At 49.4% G+C, this 23,910-nt stretch overlaps 1 protein-coding gene across 14 annotated transcripts in view; it reads left to right on the plus strand.

Moving 5' to 3' along the window:
* Mical3 (microtubule associated monooxygenase, calponin and LIM domain containing 3) overlaps window positions 1-23,910 on the plus strand; it is a 202,181-nt gene that overhangs the window by 77,388 nt on the left and 100,883 nt on the right. For all 14 annotated transcript variants that reach the window (XM_050164164.1, XM_050164168.1, XM_050164165.1 and 11 more), the window contains 8 exons: window positions 13,130-13,468; window positions 15,440-15,647; window positions 17,084-17,200; window positions 17,569-17,670; window positions 18,056-18,211; window positions 19,079-19,179; window positions 21,518-21,775; window positions 21,972-22,087. In XM_050164164.1, the coding sequence (XP_050020121.1) occupies window positions 13,205-13,468; window positions 15,440-15,647; window positions 17,084-17,200; window positions 17,569-17,670; window positions 18,056-18,211; window positions 19,079-19,179; window positions 21,518-21,775; window positions 21,972-22,087 (1,322 nt within the window). In that variant the 5' untranslated portion in view covers window positions 13,130-13,204. The remainder of the gene's footprint in view (window positions 1-13,129; window positions 13,469-15,439; window positions 15,648-17,083; window positions 17,201-17,568; window positions 17,671-18,055; window positions 18,212-19,078; window positions 19,180-21,517; window positions 21,776-21,971; window positions 22,088-23,910) is intronic.

Below are 23,910 nucleotides of genomic sequence, written 5' to 3' on the forward strand. Positions count from 1 at the left end.
GCATTGCCAGGAAGCCCATAGAACATCTGGATAGCCCCCTCCCCCAGCCCTAGTGTCTGAAAAATGTAGCTCTTGTCCCGAACTGTTACTTGGAAACAGCAGTCCTTCCCATAACTAGGGGACATGCAGAGGTGCCTTGGGGAACGCAGCTTCAGTCACCTTTCTGTCTCCTTGTTCCCTAAATCAAGTTAGTAGCAAATTAATCATCATACAGATGCTTCTCTTCCTCTGTGACCTCTGACACTGTCTCTCAGAAAACCTTCCTTCCCCTTTTCTCCTCTCTGGCACCACTCTAGCGAGCACCAACTTTTGTACAGAATCTGTACTAAGTGCAAGTGGGAACACAACCCCTGCCTGCTAACTAGAGCCATGTTCACGGGCAGACACAGAGATGTGGGTGTTGGGAGCGCGGCCTCTGCCACTGGGAGAGGAAACACTGAGCGAGGCTGCCTTGACTCCTGAGCAGGGGTCTCTAGTGAGCAAGAAGGACTCTTGGCCTGAGGATGACCTGCACAGGGGGTGAGGTGTACCCCAGAAAATGTGACCAAAGAAAACTGTACACTTGGAGACATAAGACATGTGGCTAGTGCTGGGACTTTACGGGCCTTTGCGCTTTGCTAAGAATCCAGATTGTTCCCTGAATCAGTGGAGGACAGAGAGGGAAAGAAGGAACACTCTGGCGTTGCGTGGTGCTGGGTTGGAGGGAGGTTAAGGTGCCGTTCCGACAATTCACATAGTGTCCTGTATACTCCACCAACAAAAGGGTAGGGACACTATGAGGTGAAGGTCCTGGGTTGATGGGGTGACGAGCAGGGACTGGGGTGACTCTGTCTTCACCTGGTGGCTGGGTGGAGGCCGCATTTCTCTGTAGGGAGGAAGATGTGTGTGGCTGAGAGAACAGAGGTGTTCGCTTTGGGGCTTCTCTGTGTGGTGCCTGTGGGGTGTCTACATAGATGTACTTTAAGTCATTTGGTTTTCAGGATGAAACTCAAGGTCATCTGGTCTTATGAAGAGCAGCAGACAGTGAGGACTCTGGGTAACGGGAGCCATAGGGAGAGAAGCCGGAGGCCCTGGGCTCACGGAGCAGGGGCGGGGGTTTCCAGGAAAAGCCATTGAGAGGGCACGAGGAAGATAATGACTGAGCCTTTCTGTCAACCTCAGTGGAGTGGTGGGGACAGAAGCCAGATTGCAGAGGGACGAGATGAACTCAGAAGGGTTGTTCGGAGGCGTGGTGTTCAGGAGTGGTGACAACAGCAGATTTGGTAGCCTGATCTCTCAGGAGGCCAGAGACCCAGAGGGGAATAGAGAGATGGGAACCCCGCCATGTTAGCTGAGCCGGAAGCTGGCATGGGAAGAGGTTTAGAATGTGTAGCAGATGGGTGGAGTGATGGTTGCATGTTATTTGAGTGTTCTTAATGGGAGGAAGTTGGGGAACAACAAGGTAGAGATGAAACCTCACTCCCAGGAGGCAGAGGGGATGGGCTGTACATCTTTATCTGTCTTCTCTGGGGCAGGTGGGTGGGGCGGGGGCTGGAGGGCAGGGAGCCTGAGCCCGCTTCCCCAGAGAGAAAGGGAAAAGACCACAATACTTGTGTGTGAGAAGTGAGGTCATTGGAGGGTAGGGTGGAGGTGGGGGTGGAGCAGGCTGCCCAAGACCTAGAGCCAGGTGCCAGGCCAGGAGAAATGAGCGGGTGGGAAGCGGGTGGGCAGGGAAGGACCATTGGGTGCATTGAGACCCCACCTGGGGTCAGAGATAGTGTAGCCGTGGCCCCTTCCCTCTGCACTGTTGGGAGTTTGCGGCATTTGGTGTTGCTCTGTCTTGTGTCCATTTCACTGCGAAGCCGGTGGTCCAGGTATTAACTGCCTCATTTCCCATCGAATCAGAAGCTGAACTTTGAGATTCATGATAACCCTCTTGACCTTCCGTCTTAATGGATAAACAGTGCCATTCAGATACCCCTGGCTCGTGGCAGTATAGTGGTTTTCTGACAGATTTTAAACATAATTTGGAATTAGAAATATTATGGATCTGTCTTAGGGTTTCTGTTGCTATGAAGAGACACCCTGACCATGGCAACACTTATAAAGAAGAACATTTCATTGGGGCTGGATTACAGTTTCAGAGGCTTAGTCTATTATCGTCATGGCAGGAAGCATGGTGTACAGGCGACATGGTGCTGGAGAAGGAGCTGAGAGTTCTGCATCTTGACCCAAAGGCAGCAGAAGGAGAGTCCCACACTGGGTGTGGCTTGAGCATATAAGACCTCAAAGCCCACCTCCACAGTGACAGTGACTTCCTCCGACAAGGCAAACCACAATGAGCCCGTTTCTCCTAATAGTGCCACTCCCCATGGGCCAAGTATTCAAATACACGAATCTGTGGGGGCCACTCCTGTCAAACCAGCACAGCTGGTGTTTTACAGCCCTGGTACCACTATGACTTTCTGGAAATAGGTTCTTTCCAGAGGGACAATTGTTCTGAGGTGATTGGCTGTTGAAGCACAGCTGCCCCGAGCTCCTGGCTCCTGCCCTGCCCTTCCTGCCTCCTTCCAAACCATTCCCCTGAAGTTTCAGGCAGGAAGAGGGTGTGAGCCCAGTAAGGGGGCCTGCTGGATGGATCCTTCTTCCTCGTGGGATTCCCAGTTCTCTGTGTATGCCTCCCAGCCTGGTGCCAGCATGCCACCCGCTTTCATCTAACATAGCACCTGCTTTGTGGCCTCCTGGGTTTCTAGACCGGCACTTTGGTACCAGACTGGGGAAACTTGGTTATTCAAGTCATGGTCACTGGGTACTGCTGCTTAGACCAGCAGCTGTTCCAAGCGTGATGGCGAGGCCTTCGTTGGGGCCTGGGAGCGACGGAACAACAAACAAGCAGCATTTGTAGCATGTCAAGTCAGAGTGTGCACTTTGGAGAAAAACAGAAAACGGCCCAGAAAGGGTGGTATCTGGTGGTGGTTGTGGCAGCAGCAGTGATCCCAGCCCTGCACATGGTAGTGATTGCCTCTTTCTCTGAGCAACATCTCCAGCCCAGTGTGTGGGGGGATGTCAATACTGAGAGTGGGCTGTTTGGGTAGCATGTCAGCTGTATGAGAAGTTCACACCCTGAGAGGCAGAGAGTCATTTCTCTGTCATTGCTGTTTTATTTCTAGAGCCTAGAGAAGTACTGGGCCACTAATAGGTAATAAATGTTTATATGTATTTATATGCATTCAAATATATCTACATATTCAGTACATATTGAATATATATTATATATTCATATACACATGTAACATGAGGGCCTACTTTGTTGTTGGGTTTTCTGTCCTGCCCTTGTTCCCACAATTGTTAAGTCCCAAAGAAATCACACACAGGTCTACATTAACTATAAATTGATTGGCCCATTAGCTCAGGCTTTTTATTAACTCTTATAACTTATATTAGCCCGTTATTCTAGTATATGTTAGCCACATGGCCCGGTACCTTTTTCAGTGGGGCAGGTCACATCTTCCTTCTTCTGTGGTTGGGACAGGACTGGGGAGGAATGGGCTTCCTCCTTCCCAGAATTCTCTTGTTCTCATTGACCCGCCTCTACTTCCTTTCTGGTTGTCCTGCCTATACTTCCTGCCTGACTGCTGGCCAATCAGCTTTTATTTAAAACATAATTGACAGAATATAGACAATTGTCCCGCACCATACACACACACACACACACATATTTGAAAATGTGAGTGGGTCTGGTAAGATTATCACACACAGACTTCCATGTGTGGAGTAGCAGGAAGGCCTGTGAGGTGGCAGGGAGGACAGAAGGGCTGGGACTCAGCAGGAAGGTGTAAGGTTGGAGTGGTCTCCTTGAGACTTTCCTAGGGTCTGTGAGGTAATGCTAAGGTGGCCCCGCTTCCTTTGTCCTCTGCTCTCTGGCGAGCGCCCGGTGCAATGGTCTCCATGCTGCCTGTTATGTGCGATGTTGCAACAGATGCAGCGCAGATCAGACTGAGAATCCAGCTGCCCTCTTAGACCCACATTGAGAATCTGCAGGAACATCGAGTTACTTGGCTGTTTTAGAAAATATCGTTTTCTACATATATAATAGATTGCTGCTCTCAAATATTGGCTTCCCAGTTGTGATTTCATGAATAGCAAATATTGATTGCCGTGACGGGTGGAGAAAAAGAGGCTTGAGACCTGGCTGTTGGGTTTGATAGTGTGGAAGTCATTCAGAACCACTGTGCTATTCCTGGGCAGTAGCAGGGGTGTAGGTCCAGGAGAGACTGGGAAGAAGAAAGCTGTGACTGCAAGCCCAGGCAGCCGGGAGTTTTGCTCTAACGGGACTAGAGTTAGCGAGCTAAAAGGGATGGGGGCAAGGCTGAGTTTTTAAGATAAGAGGGCTTACATCGATGGCAGTGGTCCCACTGGGGTGGAGGAATTGATGCAGGAGGCAGTGTGAGATGCTCAAGCGCTCAAGGGAGCATGGCCTCAGATAAGCACATCCAGGCTTGCTCCTTCGTTATCATGGGGAGGCAGAGGAGGCGGACATAACCACTGATAAATGATATAAGCTCATAGGAAAACAAACATTGAGAATGTTAAGAAACTGAAGACCATGTCAGGGAAAATGGTTGAGAGAGCAGAGGAAAATGTGCAGATAGCTGCCATGCAAGTGCTTTTGATCCGGATCCCTTCGATGGTACAGTTTAGACTGGGGGGTGAAGAGTCTATGGTGTTCTGCGTAAAAACCGCATCCTCGAGAAGTTTCAAAGGGCTTAGTGATGGTGGGCTACTTTATAAGGTAGGGTTCCCAGTCACTTGGAGCTGTCTTAGGTGGTTAGAATGAGCATTGGGCATCTACCAGACTAAGTATTTCCCAGATGCTTCCCAGCCTTGACCATGGTAGGGCTTAAGATTCCATAGTGGTCTTACTAGGTAGATTAGAACACTGAGAACCCCTAGATTCTAGTGGGTTCTAAATCCTTGGCTGCAGGAGAGAGAGAGATAATTTTAAGTCAGTCCCTGTCAAGTTCGCAGCATTTTTCCCGAGAGTTTCATGGTGGTCGTTAGGAGCTATTTGTGTCTCTGGACGGCTGGAACATGGCCGCGATGGCCCTTGAAGTCTCCCCATCAGCTGCCAGCCTCTTGGTAGCCCATCATTCCACAGGACTTAATGAAGTACCTACTGTGTGCCTGGAACAGATGCATAGTACAGAGCCGACGGCCCTGTGGAGGAGGAAGCAACTGGGAATTCTCTGTTAGTCTGTGTTCCCTCCTTGCTCAGTGACACCTTTTCCCCAGCCAGACCCTCCCACCTCTCAGCCTATAAGGGAGCGGCACTCTCAGGTTAGGACCAGAAGATACTGTTGTGATTCAGTTCTGTGCAGTTGGTAGAAGGGGCGGAAATTCGTATCTTGCCAGGCTTGAGTTCCTACAGTGAATGGGGGTGGGGGGCTAGAGCCTGCGGAAAAATCCAGACAGGTTAGCACTGTTTTTACTGCCTTGCTTTCGACAGCCAAGAGGAAGCATTCCTGGGAAACTGGGTTTCTCTGGCTTCCGTTTACAAAAGGCCCCATTTCTCGAGAGCAGATGCTGAGATAAACGGTGGTATGAAGAATCCTGGATTGCATTCCTGTGCTCAGAGTACTCGAAACTGCGTGTCTCCTGATAGCCAGGCGTTTGTCTTCTAGCAGACGCGGCTGCCTGTCCCCCTGGAGGATCCTGAGCACACACTGTGCTGAGCTTTCATTTCTAAAGCTGCATTTTCAAGTGGTTTTCAAAATGACAAAGGCTGTAGGTTCTAGGCTGTTCTGACCCAAACAAGGCTGCCCCTTGGAATCTTTACTTATTTTATTCCGTGTATATATGTGAGCGCCTACATGTGCATATGTATCATGTGTGCCTGGTGGAGGAGAACAGAAGAGGGGTTAAATCTGGACTTGGAGTTACAGGGGGTTGTCAGTCATCTCCTGTGTGACTGCTGGGAGCTCATCCTGGGCCCTCTGCAAGAGCAGCGAGTGCTCTGAACCACTGGCCACTCTCTCTAGCCCCAAATTTCTTGAAGCTACAGTTGACCAAGAACAAAATGAAGGCGATCAGGCTGGGGAGAAGGCCTGCTTGCCATGAAGGGAAGGTGCACAGAACTCACATAAGTGCTGGGTGGGGTGGTGGCTTGCCCCTAATCCAGCATCAGAAGACAGGCAGCTGCAAGAGATCTCTGGAGGAAGCTGCCTGTTGGGACTAGCCTCATTGGGGAGTTCTGGGTTTGATTGAGAGACCCTGTCTCAAAGAATGAGGTGAAAGGGTGATGGAAGATTTTCATCATCAGCCTTGGGCTTCTATGACACAAGGGACCATTCAGTATTATCATTGCTGAAGTGACCTTGTGTCTGCCTAAGGAAAGTATGGCCAAACTCATACAGCTGTCAATGCCTCAGCCCCTCCCTCCTATTGCCACCACTGCACCTCCTGGAACCAGCAGAGAGGCAGAGAAAGACAGAAAAGACAGTTTGAAGTGTTTCTCTTTGCTTCACTCCCCAACCTGCCCACGCTATCTCGGTTATATAGGGTAGCCATTCATTCAGACTGCAAATAACTGTTTTCTGCTGAGACTTAACTGTGATGATTAAGCTTCATCGTCAGCCTGACTCAAATTAGACTCACTTAGGAGACAAACCTCCGTATGTGGTATTTCCTAAGAGGTTTAACGGAGGCAGGGAGACCCTGGATGTGGGCAGGTCTGTCACACTGACTGGCATCTTAGAGTGTGTCCAGAGGGAGCGCAGGGAAAAGGTCTCCAGCGTCCGTCTCCTCCCTTCCCGGATGTGAGACTGCTTTACTGCATAGCTGAACTCTGCACCTGCCGGCCAACAGACTGTGTTCTCTGCACCGTGAGCCACAATGAACCTCACCCTTCGCAGGCCGCTTCTTGTCAGACATCAGCTCACAGCTCCGAGAGAGGCGATCAATACATTTACTTAGAACTGCCATCTGGTAACGGTGCTGCAATTGGTTGTTACCTCACTATGTGCCTGGTACATTAAACATTTTATATTCATTACCTCAGTTTCTTCAAAACTCGGATCCTTTTCATTTCACAGATAAGGAAACCGCAAGGCACAAAGCCTGTAGACGTTTCTTCTCGATTGTTTGTTTTTGAGGGTTACGCTGGGCATCACTGACAGTGTTGTGTGGTTGTGTGTTCCGGGTGTTTGCTTCAGCTCTGGATGCCTGGTGTGTTTGGACAGCAGAACTCTAGACAGAGGTCAGCTTGGGTTTGGCTCACTTCATTTCTCCATTGCTTAAGTATTCTTTGTTTTCACAGTGAAATAGGTTATTGGCAGAGAAGCAACAAAAAAAGTTAGGAAAGTTCTAACAGAGGTTAAGGCCATTCTTGCAGAATTAGAGACTTTGAAGGGAACCCAGAGGTCATGTGATCTCAGGTTTCGTGGAACACCTTTAGGGACAGTCCCCAGCCCCCAATGTGTTCCCTATAATGTCCCCCCAGTTCTTCTTCACCATCTTCTAGGCCACGAAGGCTCTGGGAGGTGCATTATCATAGGGTCATCCCTTCAAGAACGTGGTTTCTTGGCTCCTGTCCTCCACCCACCAACTCCATAACAACAGCATGTTCCCATTACAGAGCAGGCTGAGGCTGCAGAGACCTGTCACAGCCTTGAGAAAGCTTGCAGTTAGTTAAGAGAAATGCTTAACGAGACATTTGCAGAGTGGCAGGGCATATGAAGGCTACGACAGTGTGAACAGGATGCACAGAGGGGGATGGGCACCACGGGGGCAAGACTGGGTCCGTGTTTCTTCACAGTTCCATTGGATGTGAATTTGATGCTAAGCAGCATGGAAAGTCAGAAAAGATCGTAGGGATAGAACACATTCAGAATCAAATAGGCGTGAATTGGCATCTCTATTAAAACACTTAACTAGCTAGGAACAAAAGCTACCTCAACTTCAAAGAAGACATATGGAAAAACTCACAGTAAATCCCATGCATAATAGAGAAGATACAGGAAACACATCCTCACCATGCCCACTAGTGAGGGCACCCTATGCTCACTAGCGAGGACACAGCACACCATGCTCACTAGTGAGGACACAGTACACACCATGCTCACTAGTGAGGACACAGTACACACCATGCTCACTAGCGAGGACACAGTACACACCATGCTCACGAGTGAGGACACAGTACACACCATGCTCACTAGTGAGGACACAGTACACACCATGCTCACTAGCGAGGACACAGTACACACCTTGCTCACTACTGAAGACACAGTACACACCATGCTCACTAGTGAGGACACAGTACACACCTTGCTCACTAGTGAGGACACAGTACACACCATGCTCACTAGTGAGGACACAGTACACACCTTGCTCACTAGTGAGGACACAGTACACACCATGCTCACTAGTGAGGACACAGTACACACCATGCTCACTAGCGAGGACACAGTACACACCATGCTCACTACTGAGGACACAGTACACACCATGCTCACTAGTGAGGACACAGTACACACCATGCTCACTAGTGAGGACACAGTACACACCATGCTCACTACTGAAGACACAGTACACACCATGCTCACTACTGAAGACACAGTACACACCTTGATCACTACTGAAGGCAGTACATGCCATGATCACTAGAGAAGACACAGGAAACAGTGCTCGGTAGTGAAGACCGAAAGCCTTTGCTGCTAAAGTCAGGATCCAGGCTCAGCCGCTCACCCCCACTGCTTCTGTTGGTGTAATGTTAGAAGTTAGTTAGATCAGTTTGGCGAGAAAAGGCGCCCACACTGAAAAGATGACATCATCGCTGTTGGTAGGTAATAGGAGCTTATGCTTCGGAAACCCCAGAGCGTCCATCCACAAGTCCCAGGAGAAGTAATGAAGGACTCAGGAAAGTCAGCCTGCCCAGGTCAGCTGCATCTCTGTGTCCTACCAGGAATGATCTGCAGAAATTACAAAAGCAGTTCCATCTACAGCAGTTTCAGAAAGAATGAAATACTTGGGGCCGGAGAGATGGCTCAGAGGTTAAGAGCACTGGCTGATCTTCCAGAGGTCCTGAGTTCAATTCCCAGCAACCACATGGTGGCTCACAACCACCTGTAATGAGATCTGGTTGTGCAGGCATACATGCAGACAGAATACTGTACTAAATAAATAAATAAATAAATCTTAGGAAAAAAGAGAATGAAATGAAATCCTCGAGAATTAACCAAGAAAGTAAATGCCGTATACAGCAAATTCCAAAACATTACTAAACGAGAATAAACATAAGTGAGAATACATTCCACATTCTTGTGTTGAAAAATTCAAGAAGTCAGCATCATTCAGATACAAACAAAAACCTAAAATTCTTACCAAATTCCTAGGGGGCCCTGAATATCCAGAACAATATTTGAAGTATAAAGCTTGGGATTCATGTTTCCTGATGTCAGAAATTATTACAGAGCTGCAGTGACCGAGCCAGGCCTGGTGACACACACTTGTGGTTCTGTTTCACTGTAGCCGGTCCAGGCTGGCCTTGAACTCCTGACCCTCCCGTCTCCATCTCCCCGCTGGCACGGGTGCATGGGGTGGGCCTCTATTTTCTTATACTTCTGGGTTTTTTTTCCTTTTTCTATTTTTACAAATCATGTCCCTCCCCCACCCCGCCCTACCATCTGTTCTAAGAGCTGGGAGTCAGGGCAACCTTTCCTACATGAATGAAAAGCCCAGCGCTGTTCCCTGTGCTCTTCCAGGCCCGTCTGCCCAGCGCTCTCCTCCAGAGTCCAGGAATGTGTCACCGGCTAGATCAGCAGTCAGCTGCTGGGAGACAAAAGGCAGGGTGTTGTCAGCTGGCAGCACTGCACAGGTGCCTGAAACGTGAAAACCTGGCCTCGCTGCTTCTTCCTCCTCAGGCTCCTCACTTCCCTCGCTGCTTCCTGCCATACCTTGGCCTCTCCGTCCCCAGAAGCTCTGGCTCTTTCTCACCAGGTTTCCTGGTCTCTAGGTTCCTGTGATGATGAGTGTTGATTTTCCCAGAATGCTCGGGCGGATGGCACACTGGGTGAGGAGAAGCCAGGAAGACTATGATGCTGCTTTGACCTTCAGGACGGGGGAAGTGACGCTAACAGGATGGGCCCTTCTGCCATTCTTCCTGGCCATTCTGTGTGAGTCACAGTGCCGGGCAAGTGCTCTGAGGAGTGAGGGAGTCCCGGTGTAGCACAGCGTAGGTGTGCGAGGTAGGCCAGACAGCGCTGGCCGCCCTGGGCTGGCTTCCTGCTCTGCTCACCTGGCTCGCAGATTCGAAAGCAGAGGCAGCCCAAGGGACTCTGTCTCGGGTAGTCTTACCCTGGGTGCCTGCTGCATTGTTCTGAGAACCAGCCTACCTGTTTGCCCGGTGTCATTAGTGCCCTGTGGGTCATGATCCCTTAGCCAGGGCACCTCTAATACTTGCCCGCCGCTCCAGAGCGGAGACTGTTCGTTAGAATAGCACTGTGCGCTCAAACAGGCGCTACAGTGGTTGTTAATGGAAGTGTCCGGCAGTGGTGGAATTGGATTCGGGAATGCCCTGTGGTGATCAGCAGCTCTGGGGAAGGGAGAATTTACTTCTGAGTAGGTAGTACCCAACCAGGGGGATGTCAGCTCAGATGGCTAGACTATTCTTTGGAGAGTAATATCCAAGACGTTCTTCAAGGGCAAGTGTGGGCACAAGGCAGTGCTGCAGCTGGGGAGAAGGCTTTAGGAACATAGTGTGAGCCGGGTGTAGTGGTCCACGCCTTTAACCCTAGCATTTGGGAGGCAGAGGCAGGAGGATCTTTGTGAGTTTGAGTCCAGCCTGATGTACATAGTGAGTTCTAGGACAGCCAGAGTTAAACAGATCCTGTCTTGAAAAAAAAGAAGAAATATGTCGTCTGGGATCTTGAACATACTGGATTTGGCAAGAACTAGATGGTTCTGAGTGCATTGAATCCTGGCAGGAGATTGCCAGTGGCTGCCAGTTAGGAACAGAGAAAAACCATGTTCCTTCTTGGCATGGGTAATCAGGCCGGGTAGGGTAGGAGGCTGTGAACACAGGTAGGATATGGGGGTTGGGGTTGGGAGGGGCAGAGCATTGGCCTGCTCTGAAACCTGGTCACAGTCAGCTATTGTTCCTGCCACCCTTTCTTCTGCCTCCTCATACAGACGTGTGGAGTTTTCCACTCTTACAAGCTGTCTTTTGACTGGCTACCATTTGTAAGTCTGGGCTTGTAAGAAAAGAGTGGACTCTTTATGGCCTTCAGAATATTTTCTTGCTGCCATGACCTAAAATAAACCTTGGTTTAGGAGAGACTGGAGGTTGGTTCTGATTGATTCCAGGATTTCTTTTATTTGTCTTTGTATCTCTTCTTTACTTGTGGGGCTGGGGGTGGAACCAGAACCTTCCACACACTCGTGCTCTGCCACTGAGCCACACCCCCATATAATCTTGTGTTCTTGGCCTCGTGGCTATCGAGACAGGCCATGGTTATTAGCAGAGTGGTATACAGAGCCAGGAGGGCCACTGAGCACATCATGGTTTTGTGGTAAAAACCAAGCCAGTGTGTGTGGTAAGAATCCCCAGCTTGCACTCCTGGGTTTGGCCTCTCCCCTGGGAAGCAGGAGGGAAACGCCGATCTCTGTACCTCCCACCTCCACCTGTGGAACCCAAGATGTGTCTCTGGAGGTTTTGATTTAATCCCATGAAGCTTTAGCGGCACGTGTAGAAAAATGAACATTCCCCACTGCCTTGAGCCTTCTGTTGCTTGGTGATTTTCCCAGAGAAACAGCTTTACTCGGTCTTAGGATCTTCCGTGTCGTAGAATTTGGGTCTGTCTACAAGAATTGGTTCCATCAGCACCAACAGCCGGGAGGCTCCCACCAATGTGAGTCCATCCACTGGGTTGTGGGAGCATCAAGTGCGGTGCCTCTGTCCAGTTCCTCCCCTTATCCCAGAGTAAAGCCTCTTCGTAGCAAAGCTCCTCCCAGTCTCATTGATCCCAGCGGTGACTGAGCTGTTCTGACTGGAGCACTGTGAGATTGCTACGCCAGAATCGTCCTAGCATTCAGCTCAGGATGTCGGGGCTCTGAGAGTTCGCAGCTCCTCAGTCCTTCCTCCTCACCTTCCAAACTGGGAACTAGAGCCACAGGAGGAAGACAGACTTCCCGAGGGTCATGTGCAGACTCCCGGCTGGGGCAGGACTCCCTGCACTCCCTGTTGTATGCCTCTTAATAGTGGTTCCTTAAACACGGAACAGAAGAGATCGGGGGACAAGTGGGTGCAGAAGTATGTAAAGCTGCTGTTTCCCGCCTGTTCCGATTCTTGTCTGCACACATATGGGGAGACTGGTGGTGGCCATTTCTAATGATTCCTTGGTATGGATCCCGTCATTGTTAGTCTAAAATACGGAATTGGAAAATGCGACGGCTCTAAACGTGCCCCGCTGTACCACGTGCGGTGAAAGCTTGGCGATTCTTACGTGCCAAGTGACCGCTGTGGCTCCTGCTTCTCAGCCATCTCCGACACGGTCCTTTGGCTTTCCACAGCCCTCTCTGTACCAATTCTTGCAGCCGTCTTTCAAGAGGACTTGTCATCCGGCTGGCCTCTGTCAGATTGGTGTAGCTCTGGTCTCTCCCACCAGCCATTCGGTAAACTTCAAGGTCATTCGTGCTTAGTACCTCCGGGTAGTGGGCTCAAGACAGCGGGTTCAAGACAGCGAGCTCTCCAGCCATCCCCACAAATGAGTGTGTGCCATTTTAATTGTTTGGCTTGCTGCGCTTTCCTAGTTTCCTAGTGGCCTCCATTGGAAAACTGGGAGTCACTCTTGATTGCTGTGTATGAAACCGTCACAGGACAGTGGGGGCGACCTCCCCACTCAGTCTTGCATGCCCCGCTTGCCTGCCTGAAAGCCTCTGTGGTCCCTGAATAGCCCATTGTAACACTGTCTCTGTGATCGTGTTGCCTGCTAGACCGTCAGCTCCCCAACACCCTGTGTGGTGCCTGGAACGTTTCAGTGCACATCTGTCAAGGACACGAGTGTCACCACTCTTTGGGAAGGAACGTGTCTCCAGCGAAATGCTCACAGGCGCAGAGATGCTGACCGTTTTCGTTCTCTTCCTTGTTTTCCTTTAGACTAAGGTGACAGTGCCAGGTGGATCAGCAGCCATTCCACTGCCCGCTCTGCGGTTGTGCCAAGAGTAGGGGAGCATGGAGGAGAGGAAGCAGGAGACAACGAACCAAGCGCACGTCCTCTTCGACCGGTTCGTCCAGGCCACTACCTGCAAGGGAACCCTCAGGGCCTTCCAAGAGCTCTGTGACCACCTGGAACTGAAGCCTAAGGACTATCGCTCCTTCTACCACAAGCTCAAGTCCAAGCTCAACTACTGGAAGGCCAAAGCCCTCTGGGCCAAATTGGACAAGCGGGGCAGTCACAAAGACTACAAAAAGGGGAAAGCCTGCACCAACACCAAGGTAAACCTGGCTGTGCTTGGGGCCTGGGATCACAGCACAAGGGCTTCGCCTGGCTTCCATGAGAAACTGAGATGAGGAGCGTGGGGAACGCACGGCCTCTGCCTAGCTGAAGGGCTAAACTTTGTTGAAATTTTGTCACCTGTGTTCATTTGACATTTCCACCCTGTAGACCCTGTTCTGAGCATGGTCCATGTATTTGCTTATTGGGCATTCAGAGTTTGAGGGCAGGTGGATGGAAAGCCCTCCCACTAACCTCACACCATCAAAGGATGCAGGTCCCTTAGCAGGGCCATCCGTAGCCAGGCCCCTATGAGTACACTGTCTGAATATGACTTCGTGGTTCCTGGCCTGTCACCTTTCCCAGAGTCACCTTTCCATATCAGCACCAGGTAGGCTTTGTCACAGTGTCAGGCTTCCTCCCATCCATAGCCCAAAGGTTGACTATAATTCACAAACAGGGACCTTGGAATGCAAGTATTTCTGTGGCTCTTCACGGTGTAAAAAGATAGAGTCTCCACAGAATGGCTTGGGTGAAGCCTGAGCTATGCACTCACTGAGTGAGGAAGTGAGGATGTGCGCTCGGCTGAGTCGGGGTAGGGGTAAGCAAGTGAAAGGGACGGAGGCAGTTCCTGCCTTCTTCTTGAAGAACTCCTTCTGAGAGAGGTCTCGACGTTAGTCAGCAAATTTCCAGTGGCTTCAGGGCTGATAATTTGGCTTTTCATGACTTTTAAGTTACCTTATGAGACACCTAGAGACCCATCCCATGGAGAAATTTGAAGATTTGAAGGCATGGCTTTCATGAGTGCCTAAGGGGAGCTCAGAAATAGACTGCTTGTTTCACAGGCTCTGGGTTCTGGCCTCAGTATCTCTTCCTCTCAAAAACAAACAAACAACAACAAAAACCACACACACACACACACACACACACACACACACACACACACTCTGTCTCTCTCTTGCAAAAATGAAGAAAAAGAATATGAAGTCAAAGTATTGTGTGTGTGAAGTGCAGGCTGCTTAAGGGTCTGTCCTGCCCCAGTAGGTTAACAAGAGCACTTCCCTAAACTTCCAGTCTAGAAATGACTTTAAAACTCATATCAGGGGCTAGAGAGATAGCTCAGCAGTTAAGAGCACTGGCTGTTTTTTGCAGAGGACTGGAGTTGGGATCCCAGCACCCACAGTAGGTGGCTCAAAGCTATAGCTCCAGGAAATCTGCCATACACACACAGGCACCTACAATACACGCACAGGGCACCTGCAATACACACACACCCAAAAATAAATGTATTTTGAAACAAGACAAAACAAAGCTCCAATTCCAGGATATCCAGTGCTTCTTCTGAAGGAGTTCAACAGGTAGAATACACACACACACACTCAGACTCACATACACATACTCGGGCTCATATGCACACAGTCAGGATCACACATAATATGCTCAGGCTCATAAACACACACTCAGGCTCACAAACACACACACTCAGGCTCACAAACACACACACTCAGGCTCACGCTTAAAAACATAAAAATAATTAAAAACAAAACAAATTTTTTCATACATGAACTTTTGGGTCTTAAAAGTTACCCCCTGAGAAGCATGTGCATGGTATTCCCAGGCTCAATTGCCTGAGTGTAGCTAATAATCTTAGCTACCTGCCTATGACGTAGAAATTTCCTAAAGGTTCTGTTTTGATGAAAGACGAGATGTGATTTTCATACTGTTTGTTGAGATGATGGTCCGCTTAAGTCTTGCCAATCTGTGGGTCCTCTAGGCTGTTTGAGGTAGACATGGTCGGGTTTCAGTCTTCTGTGTACACAAGAATCATGAACTCTTCCTTCAAGCCACTGCAAGGGCTTTGCTGTCCTAGGCTTCAGGTGTCTCAGTCATGGAGTATGGTCCTGGAGTGATAGTTAGCAGAAGTGTGTTTTGAGAGGCGTGGCCTCTGCCCTGAAAGCACCTGTATTTTCCAGTGTCTCATCATTGGAGCTGGCCCCTGTGGTCTCCGAACAGCCATCGACTTGTCCTTATTGGGAGCCAAAGTGGTCGTTATCGAGAAGAGAGACGCCTTCTCCCGAAACAATGTCTTGCATCTCTGGCCCTTCACCATACATGATCTTCGAGGTCTGGGTGCCAAGAAATTCTACGGCAAGTTCTGTGCCGGAGCCATCGATCACATCAGTGAGTACCACCAACTCCTCTTGTTTCCATGTTCAGTAGACAGGCAGGTAGGTTACCTGAGGAATTCCTCCTCAGCCAGGATGTACCCTTGCATTGGAATAAGGTGGACAGTTTGGATTCCAGCCCTCTGGTGGTTCGTAGTTTAGCGGAAGGGAGTCCACAGGCTTGGGTTCTGTGTTGTGATCATGCATACCCTCTATTAATGCAGGAAAACAGCACCCTGGGGACACAGGCGTGGGAAACCACACACAGAGAAGGAAGAGTCATAGCTTAGTCACAAATGCCAAGTCTGCCCCTGAGAGTCTGTGTTATGGTAAAGTCATTCTTAGGACAGCCATGTTTTCACAAAGTGGGGTCTCTGAAAGCGGTCCAGAGTGGTGTGCGCATCATCAAGCTGCAGCGCAGTCTGTTTCCTGCTGATGATTCGTCTAGGGGGATGTTAGTAAGGAGCACTTGTTCTGAGCGCCTCCCTATGTGACCTGGAAACACATTCAGCCCTTAGACCGTCGCCGTTTGAAGTGGTTATACCAATTTATCCAACACTGGCTGGCCGCTGCCACATGCCGCTGGCAAGACCAAGTGCTCGGCCCATCTGCCAGGCTGTAATTTGTTAAGCGTCTTGGAACCCACAGTTGTCTGCAAAAATAAAGTGTGCTAGTGTGGGTCCCAGGGAGTCTTTGGAAGTGTGACTCAGAAGGGCGAGGGTGTGGTCAGTTGAGAGTGACCAGGATGACTTGGGGGATTTGCACGTGCTCGGAGCTCATTAGTCAAAGGCTGCAGGTAAATTTGGCCTTAAGAGAGGTCCTAGGATCGGTGACACCTAGATTTGTGGTCCTTATCTGTGGCCAGATTCATTTAGGGCTGAGGTATCTTAGACCAGGGATAGAATTTCTGTCTCACTATAACCTGTCATTGAGGTCAGATCTAGTAGGGGTTCATTAGCCATCAAATACATTTATGACTGTGATCATGAGCAGGATTCAGTCCTTTTGGACCTCAGTTTCCACAACCGTAAGTCTCCAGTGGTGGGAAACAGTAAGAGATAGAATGGGGTTGTAGTTTCTTTTGTGAATCGGAGGTCAGCAGGGGGTTAGAGTAGAAGGCCTGTGGTATCTTCCCTGTGCGCTGTGCGCTGGCCTCCCCTGTGCTTGAGTAAGCAGACACCTCTGAAGACTCTGGATGCTGCTGGAAGCAGTAGCTCTCGCTGGACCCCTCTGCCATTGTGTTAGATTATTTGGAATAAATGGGGTGGCCTAATATATCCAGAACGTTCCTTCCACTGTTTGATGTTATCTTTACAACATGAAGGAAGAGAACTTGTGAGACTTGTCTGCTGCGACAGCCCTTGGGAACGTACGCAGACATGGATGGAGGGGAAGCACCAGGAGGCCCTCCCCCTCCCGTCCCCTTGCCATCAAGGTCTTGTGTTCTTCTAGGTATCCGTCAGCTCCAGCTAATCCTCCTGAAAGTCGCCTTGATCTTAGGCATTGAAATCCATGTCAATGTGGAATTCCAAGGACTCGTTCAGCCTCCTGAGGACCAAGAGAATGAACGTGAGTCGGACAGAGGAAGGCATGAGGGCACTGAGTGGGTGAGAACAGATGAGATCATGGGAGGAGCCAGAAGGGCTTGCAGGTGGTTTTCAGCCCTGACTAAAGGGGCTTTGTTCATGCAGCCTGGGCTTTTGAGAACTTTTGGCTTACCCAAGAGGCCTTTGGCACGGTCTTAGGCGTGGCAGGCTTTTGTATTATAGAAAATGAAAAGGTAGAAAAAGTGTCTGTGTGAGCTCTTGTCAAAACTCTGTGTGAGGCTGGCCCTTATTCTGTTACATGTCGTACTTTGGATTGGAACGCCGTGTGATCTGTGTGTCTGGGTGTGGCTTCATCTGGGTTGTGGCCTTCATTTTGCTTTTGGTCCACAGGGATAGGATGGCGAGCATTGGTGCACCCCAAAACTCATCCTGTATCAGAATATGAATTTGAAGTGATCATCGGTGGGGATGGGCGTAGGAACACCCTGGAAGGTACTGGCTTTGGACTGTTCTCCCTTGCCTGGGCTGTCACACGTTGGAGGCTGTCCTGTCCCCAGAGGCCACAGCCCTAAGATTTGCATGTGTGCTGCCCAGTCAGTGCCTGCTTGGGGGTTTCCCACGGAGCACTAGGAGACAAGCTGCCCTTAGAGGTGTTGGCACCATAGCTTTTAGTCTATGCATGACTGTGTCACACACACAGCACCCTCCATTTTAAGGGTGACCATTAGTACTGAGCAGTAATCTGGTCAGACAGATTTTTGTCCATGATGTGGGAGGGGATTCTTTCTTGAGTTGTTCCATCCCTGTTAGGTGAGTTCCCCCCACCCCCCCATAGTCTCTGATTTGAAGTCCTTATCCCTGCTCTCTTTCCCTCTAGGATTTCGTCGGAAAGAATTCCGTGGCAAGCTAGCCATTGCCATCACGGCAAATTTTATTAACCGAAACACAACCGCAGAGGCCAAAGTAGAGGAGATCAGCGGTGTTGCTTTTATATTCAACCAAAAATTTTTCCAGGAGCTGAGAGAAGCCACAGGTTGGTGTCAGCGCCTCCAGAGGGCAGCGGTTGTTGGCTTGGGTAGCCATGGATGTCCCTGTTGTGTCCTCTGTCCTCTGTTCGTTTGTCACTCTCCTCCTTTGTCCTTACCCTGTTTCCACGCTGCTGCCTTCCTGTGCCGTCCTCAGTGACCAGGCCGCCCTGGGGTTTGTTGTTGTTGGTTTTGCCTTCTGCCAACTCATCCCCAGCTCCTTCCCCCGCCCTATGAGCCAGCCTCTCTGCCGGAAGAGCAGGCTGCCCACTGGCAGCTCTGGGTTGTTGACACCGTGACCTTTGCTATCGCTGTTAGCCTTCTCTAAAGTCATCTGAGCTCACCTGCAGCCATTGGGATTGTGAGTGGCTGTTTTCTGATGGAGTGAGTTAGATATTCTGCTGCCATGAACCAAAAAAAGTTTCTTCATTCTGTTTTCCAGAGCTTGGTTTCTTTCCATTCCATGTATCTTGCAGGTTAGCTGAATAAAAAATTCAATATTTCTCTCTCTGCATTTAGATATCTTTAGATATCTATCCTGTTAAAAATCTAGGAGATGCCTCCAGCTTCCTTGGTGATTATCAAAGAGGCTTTACCTAGTACATAACTCATCCCCTCTTGTAGATTAGCCTCTCCTCGGCTTTACTTTTCCCACTGTCACGTTTTGGTCATTGTTTTTAGGATAACCTAGGCTACTAAGTGAGTTATAGGGCAGCACAGAAGAAAACAGACCTCACGATTGCCATGTGCTGTGCAGGAAGTGAGGATTTGCACCCAGGCAGCTCTCCATGCTCTCTGTGAGCCCCAAGTCCAGACTTGCAGGTTCCCTGCAATTCCGGACTCCATGAAATCTCACACGTGTCCTCTTGTTGCAGGCATTGATTTGGAGAACATCGTCTACTACAAAGATGACACACACTACTTCGTTATGACGGCCAAAAAGCAGAGCTTGCTGGACAAAGGGGTGATATTGCATGTGAGCCACGGGTTCCCTGCAGGCGACATCTTTGTTGAGCTGCCTGATGTGATCACTAAGAATTTTAGTCTGTTGGGTTTTTCCTGTAAGGGAATAGAAGTAGCATAAAACACATCTGGGAACCCCTGCTATTGATTAGTTGAACTTAAAAATATGTTTAGTGTGTAAAATTGAAACTATAAACAGAAGGAGGAGGGTAGGGTGGGCCTGTGCGGCCATGCTTAGGGTTAGCTTTAACAGTTACTGACCTGGTCAGATTGGTTCAATAAACCCAGCCCCTTCCTCCCTCACCTCTCCTGCTCCTTGACCGTTTTAGACCCACTGTCAGATATCACGTCCTGCATAATTAGCCAGTTTAACTTTAGATGACCTGATTTATAGCAGTAGTGAATTCCACACATGACAATTGTTGATCTATATACCCTCCCACACCTACTAATTCCCAACCACGGTAATAGGGACTGAACCGAGGGCCTTGTGCATGCTAGGCAAGATCTCTGCCACTGAGCTGCATCCCTTGACTTTCTTCCAGGGAACTATTTCCTTTGAGAGGTGTTCTTGCTAAGTGGCTCAGGCTGGTCTTGATAGTCCCATGCAAGCTTTGAAAGTCTATTCATCCTCCCTTAGCCTCTGGGTAGCTGAGATTAAATGCCTGCACCACCAGGACCCACGTTAGAAGGTCCTCTTTTCGGGGCAGGATGGCAAGTGTTGAACCAAGAAACAGCCCTTGGTGTTTACAGTAGCCTGACAGTGACCCAAGTTTTACCGCAAATACTGACCTGACCAGATCGGGGTATCTTTAGGGATCTTTCTAACTAACTGCAGAGGCCTGGTGTCTAACCTTAGCCAGGTCCAGCTCAGCCCTTTTTCTGGGTGACTAATTGTATGATATATACCCTGAGCTGACGGCCTGAAATCTAAATCCCGGGTAGGATGACTCTTTAAGGAGCGTGGCTGGTGTCTCACGTGGCCTCGCAGACCTGGATGCGAGAATTGCTGTCTCCGTGTGATGAATGGATAGAAGTCTCGCTTGCACTGACTTAACCCCATGCAGTTCCCACCAGTCTCAGCTGACTCTTAGGGAGCTCTTTGTGTCTGCAGGACGGTAACACACCAGGCCCCTTAGAATGAGTCACACTGTTGCTTTATCTACAGTAGACTGGGGAATGAGCTGATGAGCACGTGCTTGCTACATACACAAAGTCTCCTTTCCACCTCACGTCTGCGTCTCAGCATGGCAGCCCTGTGCTGCCTTGGGACCCGCAAGACAAAGCCCTTGCTTGGTACAGAGTTCCCTGCCAAACAAAAGGCATGTTTGCTGGATGCTGTGTAAAACTGGTCAGTCATTATCTGGGGCTCTTCTGTTGCTGTTGTATAGCAGTTGGGATGCCCGAGGACAGAGTCACGACTCAAACCAACCATCCATGCTGATCTGGGTCATCACTTAGCATTGAATAAGGACAGTCTGAAATGCTGAGGCCCAATTTACTTTGCCCCTATATTTTTGTCATGTAAGCGAGTTCAAGCTGCTAAATACTAAAGCCATTGTGGCCTCTTAACATTGAACAGACAGTACTTCCAGGACTGACATAAGTGTTCGTGTTTTGGCTTTTGAAAACCTATGTTGTAACTGAGTACCGTTAGGTGCACTTGGAACCCGCAGGCCCCACTTTAGGGGAGAAGACTTGACTCAATGCACAGGAACCTCCAAAACAGAGGAAGGGTCTCTCGGTTCTCTACATAGAAAGTCCTTTTTGCGCTGCCGTCCCTTTTGTTTGTTGATGGGTTTTTCTGGAGCCTTGCAGAGTCCTCGGTGTGGCTTAGAAACCTCTGGTTCATTTTCAGTGTTTCCTTCTCATCGTCCTGAACCACTTCTCACTCCACACCGTGCTTCTCTTTGCACTGAAGTTTTCAGGTTTCCTTTAGGTAATAACTCTGAACTTCTTGCTGCCAAAACCCATCAGACACCCAGAATAAAGTGATGATAGGAAAACCGTAAATTTTAAAATGCCCATTCGTTTTACAAGGTGCTGTTACGCGGCTATTTTACTTGATAACTGTGCAACTCTGAGGTGGATGAGCTTTGCCGCTAGTGAATGGGAGAGCCAGGTCTCTTAGGCAGCAAAACTGATTCACCCTTAACTAACAACCCCCCCCCCCCATCCCTGTTCTTTTTAACTAGTGTAAAAAGATTTGGTTTAGGAATGTTAAAACATCTTAGGGAGAAAAACGCCTTGAGACCAGGTCATGTCTGATATGCACTGTGGGGTTTTGGCTGGCCAGGCATCCCTTGCTTGGGCTGCTCCAACTTGACCTCTTTTGACCTCTTCCTGGACAGGACTACACAGACACAGAACTGTTACTTTCCCGGGAGAATGTGGACCAGGAGGCCCTGCTGAACTATGCCCGGGAGGCTGCAGACTTCTCTACCCAGCAGCAACTGCCTTCTCTGGATTTTGCCATCAATCACTACGGGCAGCCTGATGTGGCCATGTTTGACTTTACCTGTATGTACGCCTCTGAAAACGCTGCCTTGGTACGGGAACAAAATGGACACCAGTTACTAGTAGCTCTGGTTGGGGACAGCCTTCTGGAGGTGAGTACTGAAAGGGGCAGAGAACTAAGTGGTAGAGGCAGTGGTAAAGGGGAGATAGTGAGTGAGTCCGGGTGTTCAGGTCGTGGGTGCGCAGAGGCTCCCTTCCGAGAACAGCGATGGTGGACGCCGGGTGCACTGGTTTACCTTCCTCTATTAATAGTGCGTTACTTTAACTCTGTGTATTTCTCCTTTGCAGCCTTTCTGGCCAATGGGAACAGGAATAGCCCGGGGCTTTCTGGCTGCTATGGACTCTGCCTGGATGGTACGAAGCTGGTCTCTGGGCACCAGCCCCTTGGAAGTCCTGGCAGAGAGGTAATGGGAAGAAGCCATGGGTCCTCCTTCTGGACTGGGGAGTCGACCTGCTTGCTCCTCAGCCGTGTGCAAGTTCTTCCTCCCTCTTGTTCACTTGTTCTTTTTAAAGATGGTTTCTTGTCTAAGTAGAGAAAGGCAAGGCACGGTTGTGTAAAATCACAGAAACCTCGGTGATCTGCCCATGCTGCTCTTCTCATAACCCTGCTCAGACAGCGTCTGCTGTTGGCACGTGGTGTCTGCACCTTTGTGCACCACCGACTGGTCCTGTCACCTTTTTAATAATTACGTGAACAAACACACAGAAGCAGCATGTTGGCACCCATGCTCATAGGCCAGTGTAGCAATGGGAATGTGCTCGCAGTGGGAACGTGCTCATAGTGGGAACATGCTTGCAGTGGGAACGTGCTTGCAGAGGGACTGTGCTCGTGGTGGGTACGTGCTCTCAGTGGGAATGTGCTTGTAGTGGGAATGTGCTCGCAGTAGGAGTGTGCTAGCAGAGGGAACATGCTTGCAGTAGGAACATGCTTGCAATGGGAGCATGCACACAGTGGGAACATGCTCGCAGAGGGAACATGCTGTCAGCACTGTTGGAAGTGACTAGCTGAAGAGGAAACTCCAGCATGCTTGTAAACATTTCTTGGACCCCTGGATGTCGGATGTTTGGAAACAGATGATTGTGAATGAGGCAGGGACACTAGGATTTACTTGCTGTTTACCCTGACTAGGAGAAACAGAAGTGTGAGATTTCCTGGATGAAACTGATAATTGATATTATTCTCTGATAGTTGATATTATTACTTTTCTATTGTGACACAATATCATGACCAAGGCAGCTTATAAAAGAAGTTTATTTGGGGGCTTACAGTTTCAGAAGGCCATCGTGATGGCCATGGTGGGGAGCACGACACCAGTCAGGCAGGCATGGCGCTGGAGCAGTAGCTAAGAGCTCACATCTGATCCAGAGGCGTGAAGCCAAGACAGAGCTAAATGGGGATGGCACAGGTTTTTGAAACCTCTAAGCCCACTCCTAGTAACACCCCCTCCAACAAGGCCACACCTCCTACGCCATCGCAAACAGTTCTACCAACTGGGGACCAAGTATTCAGACAAATGAGTCTTTGGAGACCCTTCTCATTTAAACCACCACATTTCAGTCCCTAGTTCCCATAGTCTTGTGGCCATATTGTAATGCAAAATTCATTTAGTCCAACTTCAGAAATCCCCATAGCAACCACAGTCTCCGCACTTTAAAAGTCCACAGTCTCTTCTGAGATGAAGGCAGTCTCTTGAGTGTAAATCTCTATAAAATCAAAAAGCAAATTACATACTTCCAACATACAGTGGCACAGAATATACATTACTATTACCATTCAAAGCAGGTTGAACGGGGATATAATGAGGACAGAGTCCGTATCTAATGTCAAAGAGTTCTCTTGGGCTGGTTCCACTCCCTGTGTGCCACTCTCCCAAGGCTCTGGGGTCTCCAGCATAGTCCAGGCTTTTACAGCTTCACATGGCCCCTCAGGGCCTCCTAGCAGGCACTCCCCTGCTATAGCCAGGCCTCAACAGCTCTTCTTAACCTAAGAGGAAGATCCCACAACACCTTTACTCAAGCATCCTTCAAGACTCTAAACTTTAGAGCCTAACCCTAAACTTTGCAGCTGGTATTTCCAAGTGTGGCTGCCCACTTGGGATGGAGCCTGGCCCCTCCTTGCATTACATTTGCATAAACTTTGACTTGTTTCCTTTTAGGAGCAGAAGATTCCTTAGGCCTTTTCCTCTCCTTAGCTGCAGGGCTAGCTGGGTGGAACCTTGCCCTGAGG

The sequence above is a fragment of the Alexandromys fortis genome, unplaced genomic scaffold, assembly GCF_014885135.2.
Source record: "Alexandromys fortis isolate MF-2015 unplaced genomic scaffold, M_Fortis_MF-2015_v1.1 scaffold_150, whole genome shotgun sequence".
NCBI lineage: Eukaryota > Metazoa > Chordata > Mammalia > Rodentia > Cricetidae > Alexandromys > Alexandromys fortis.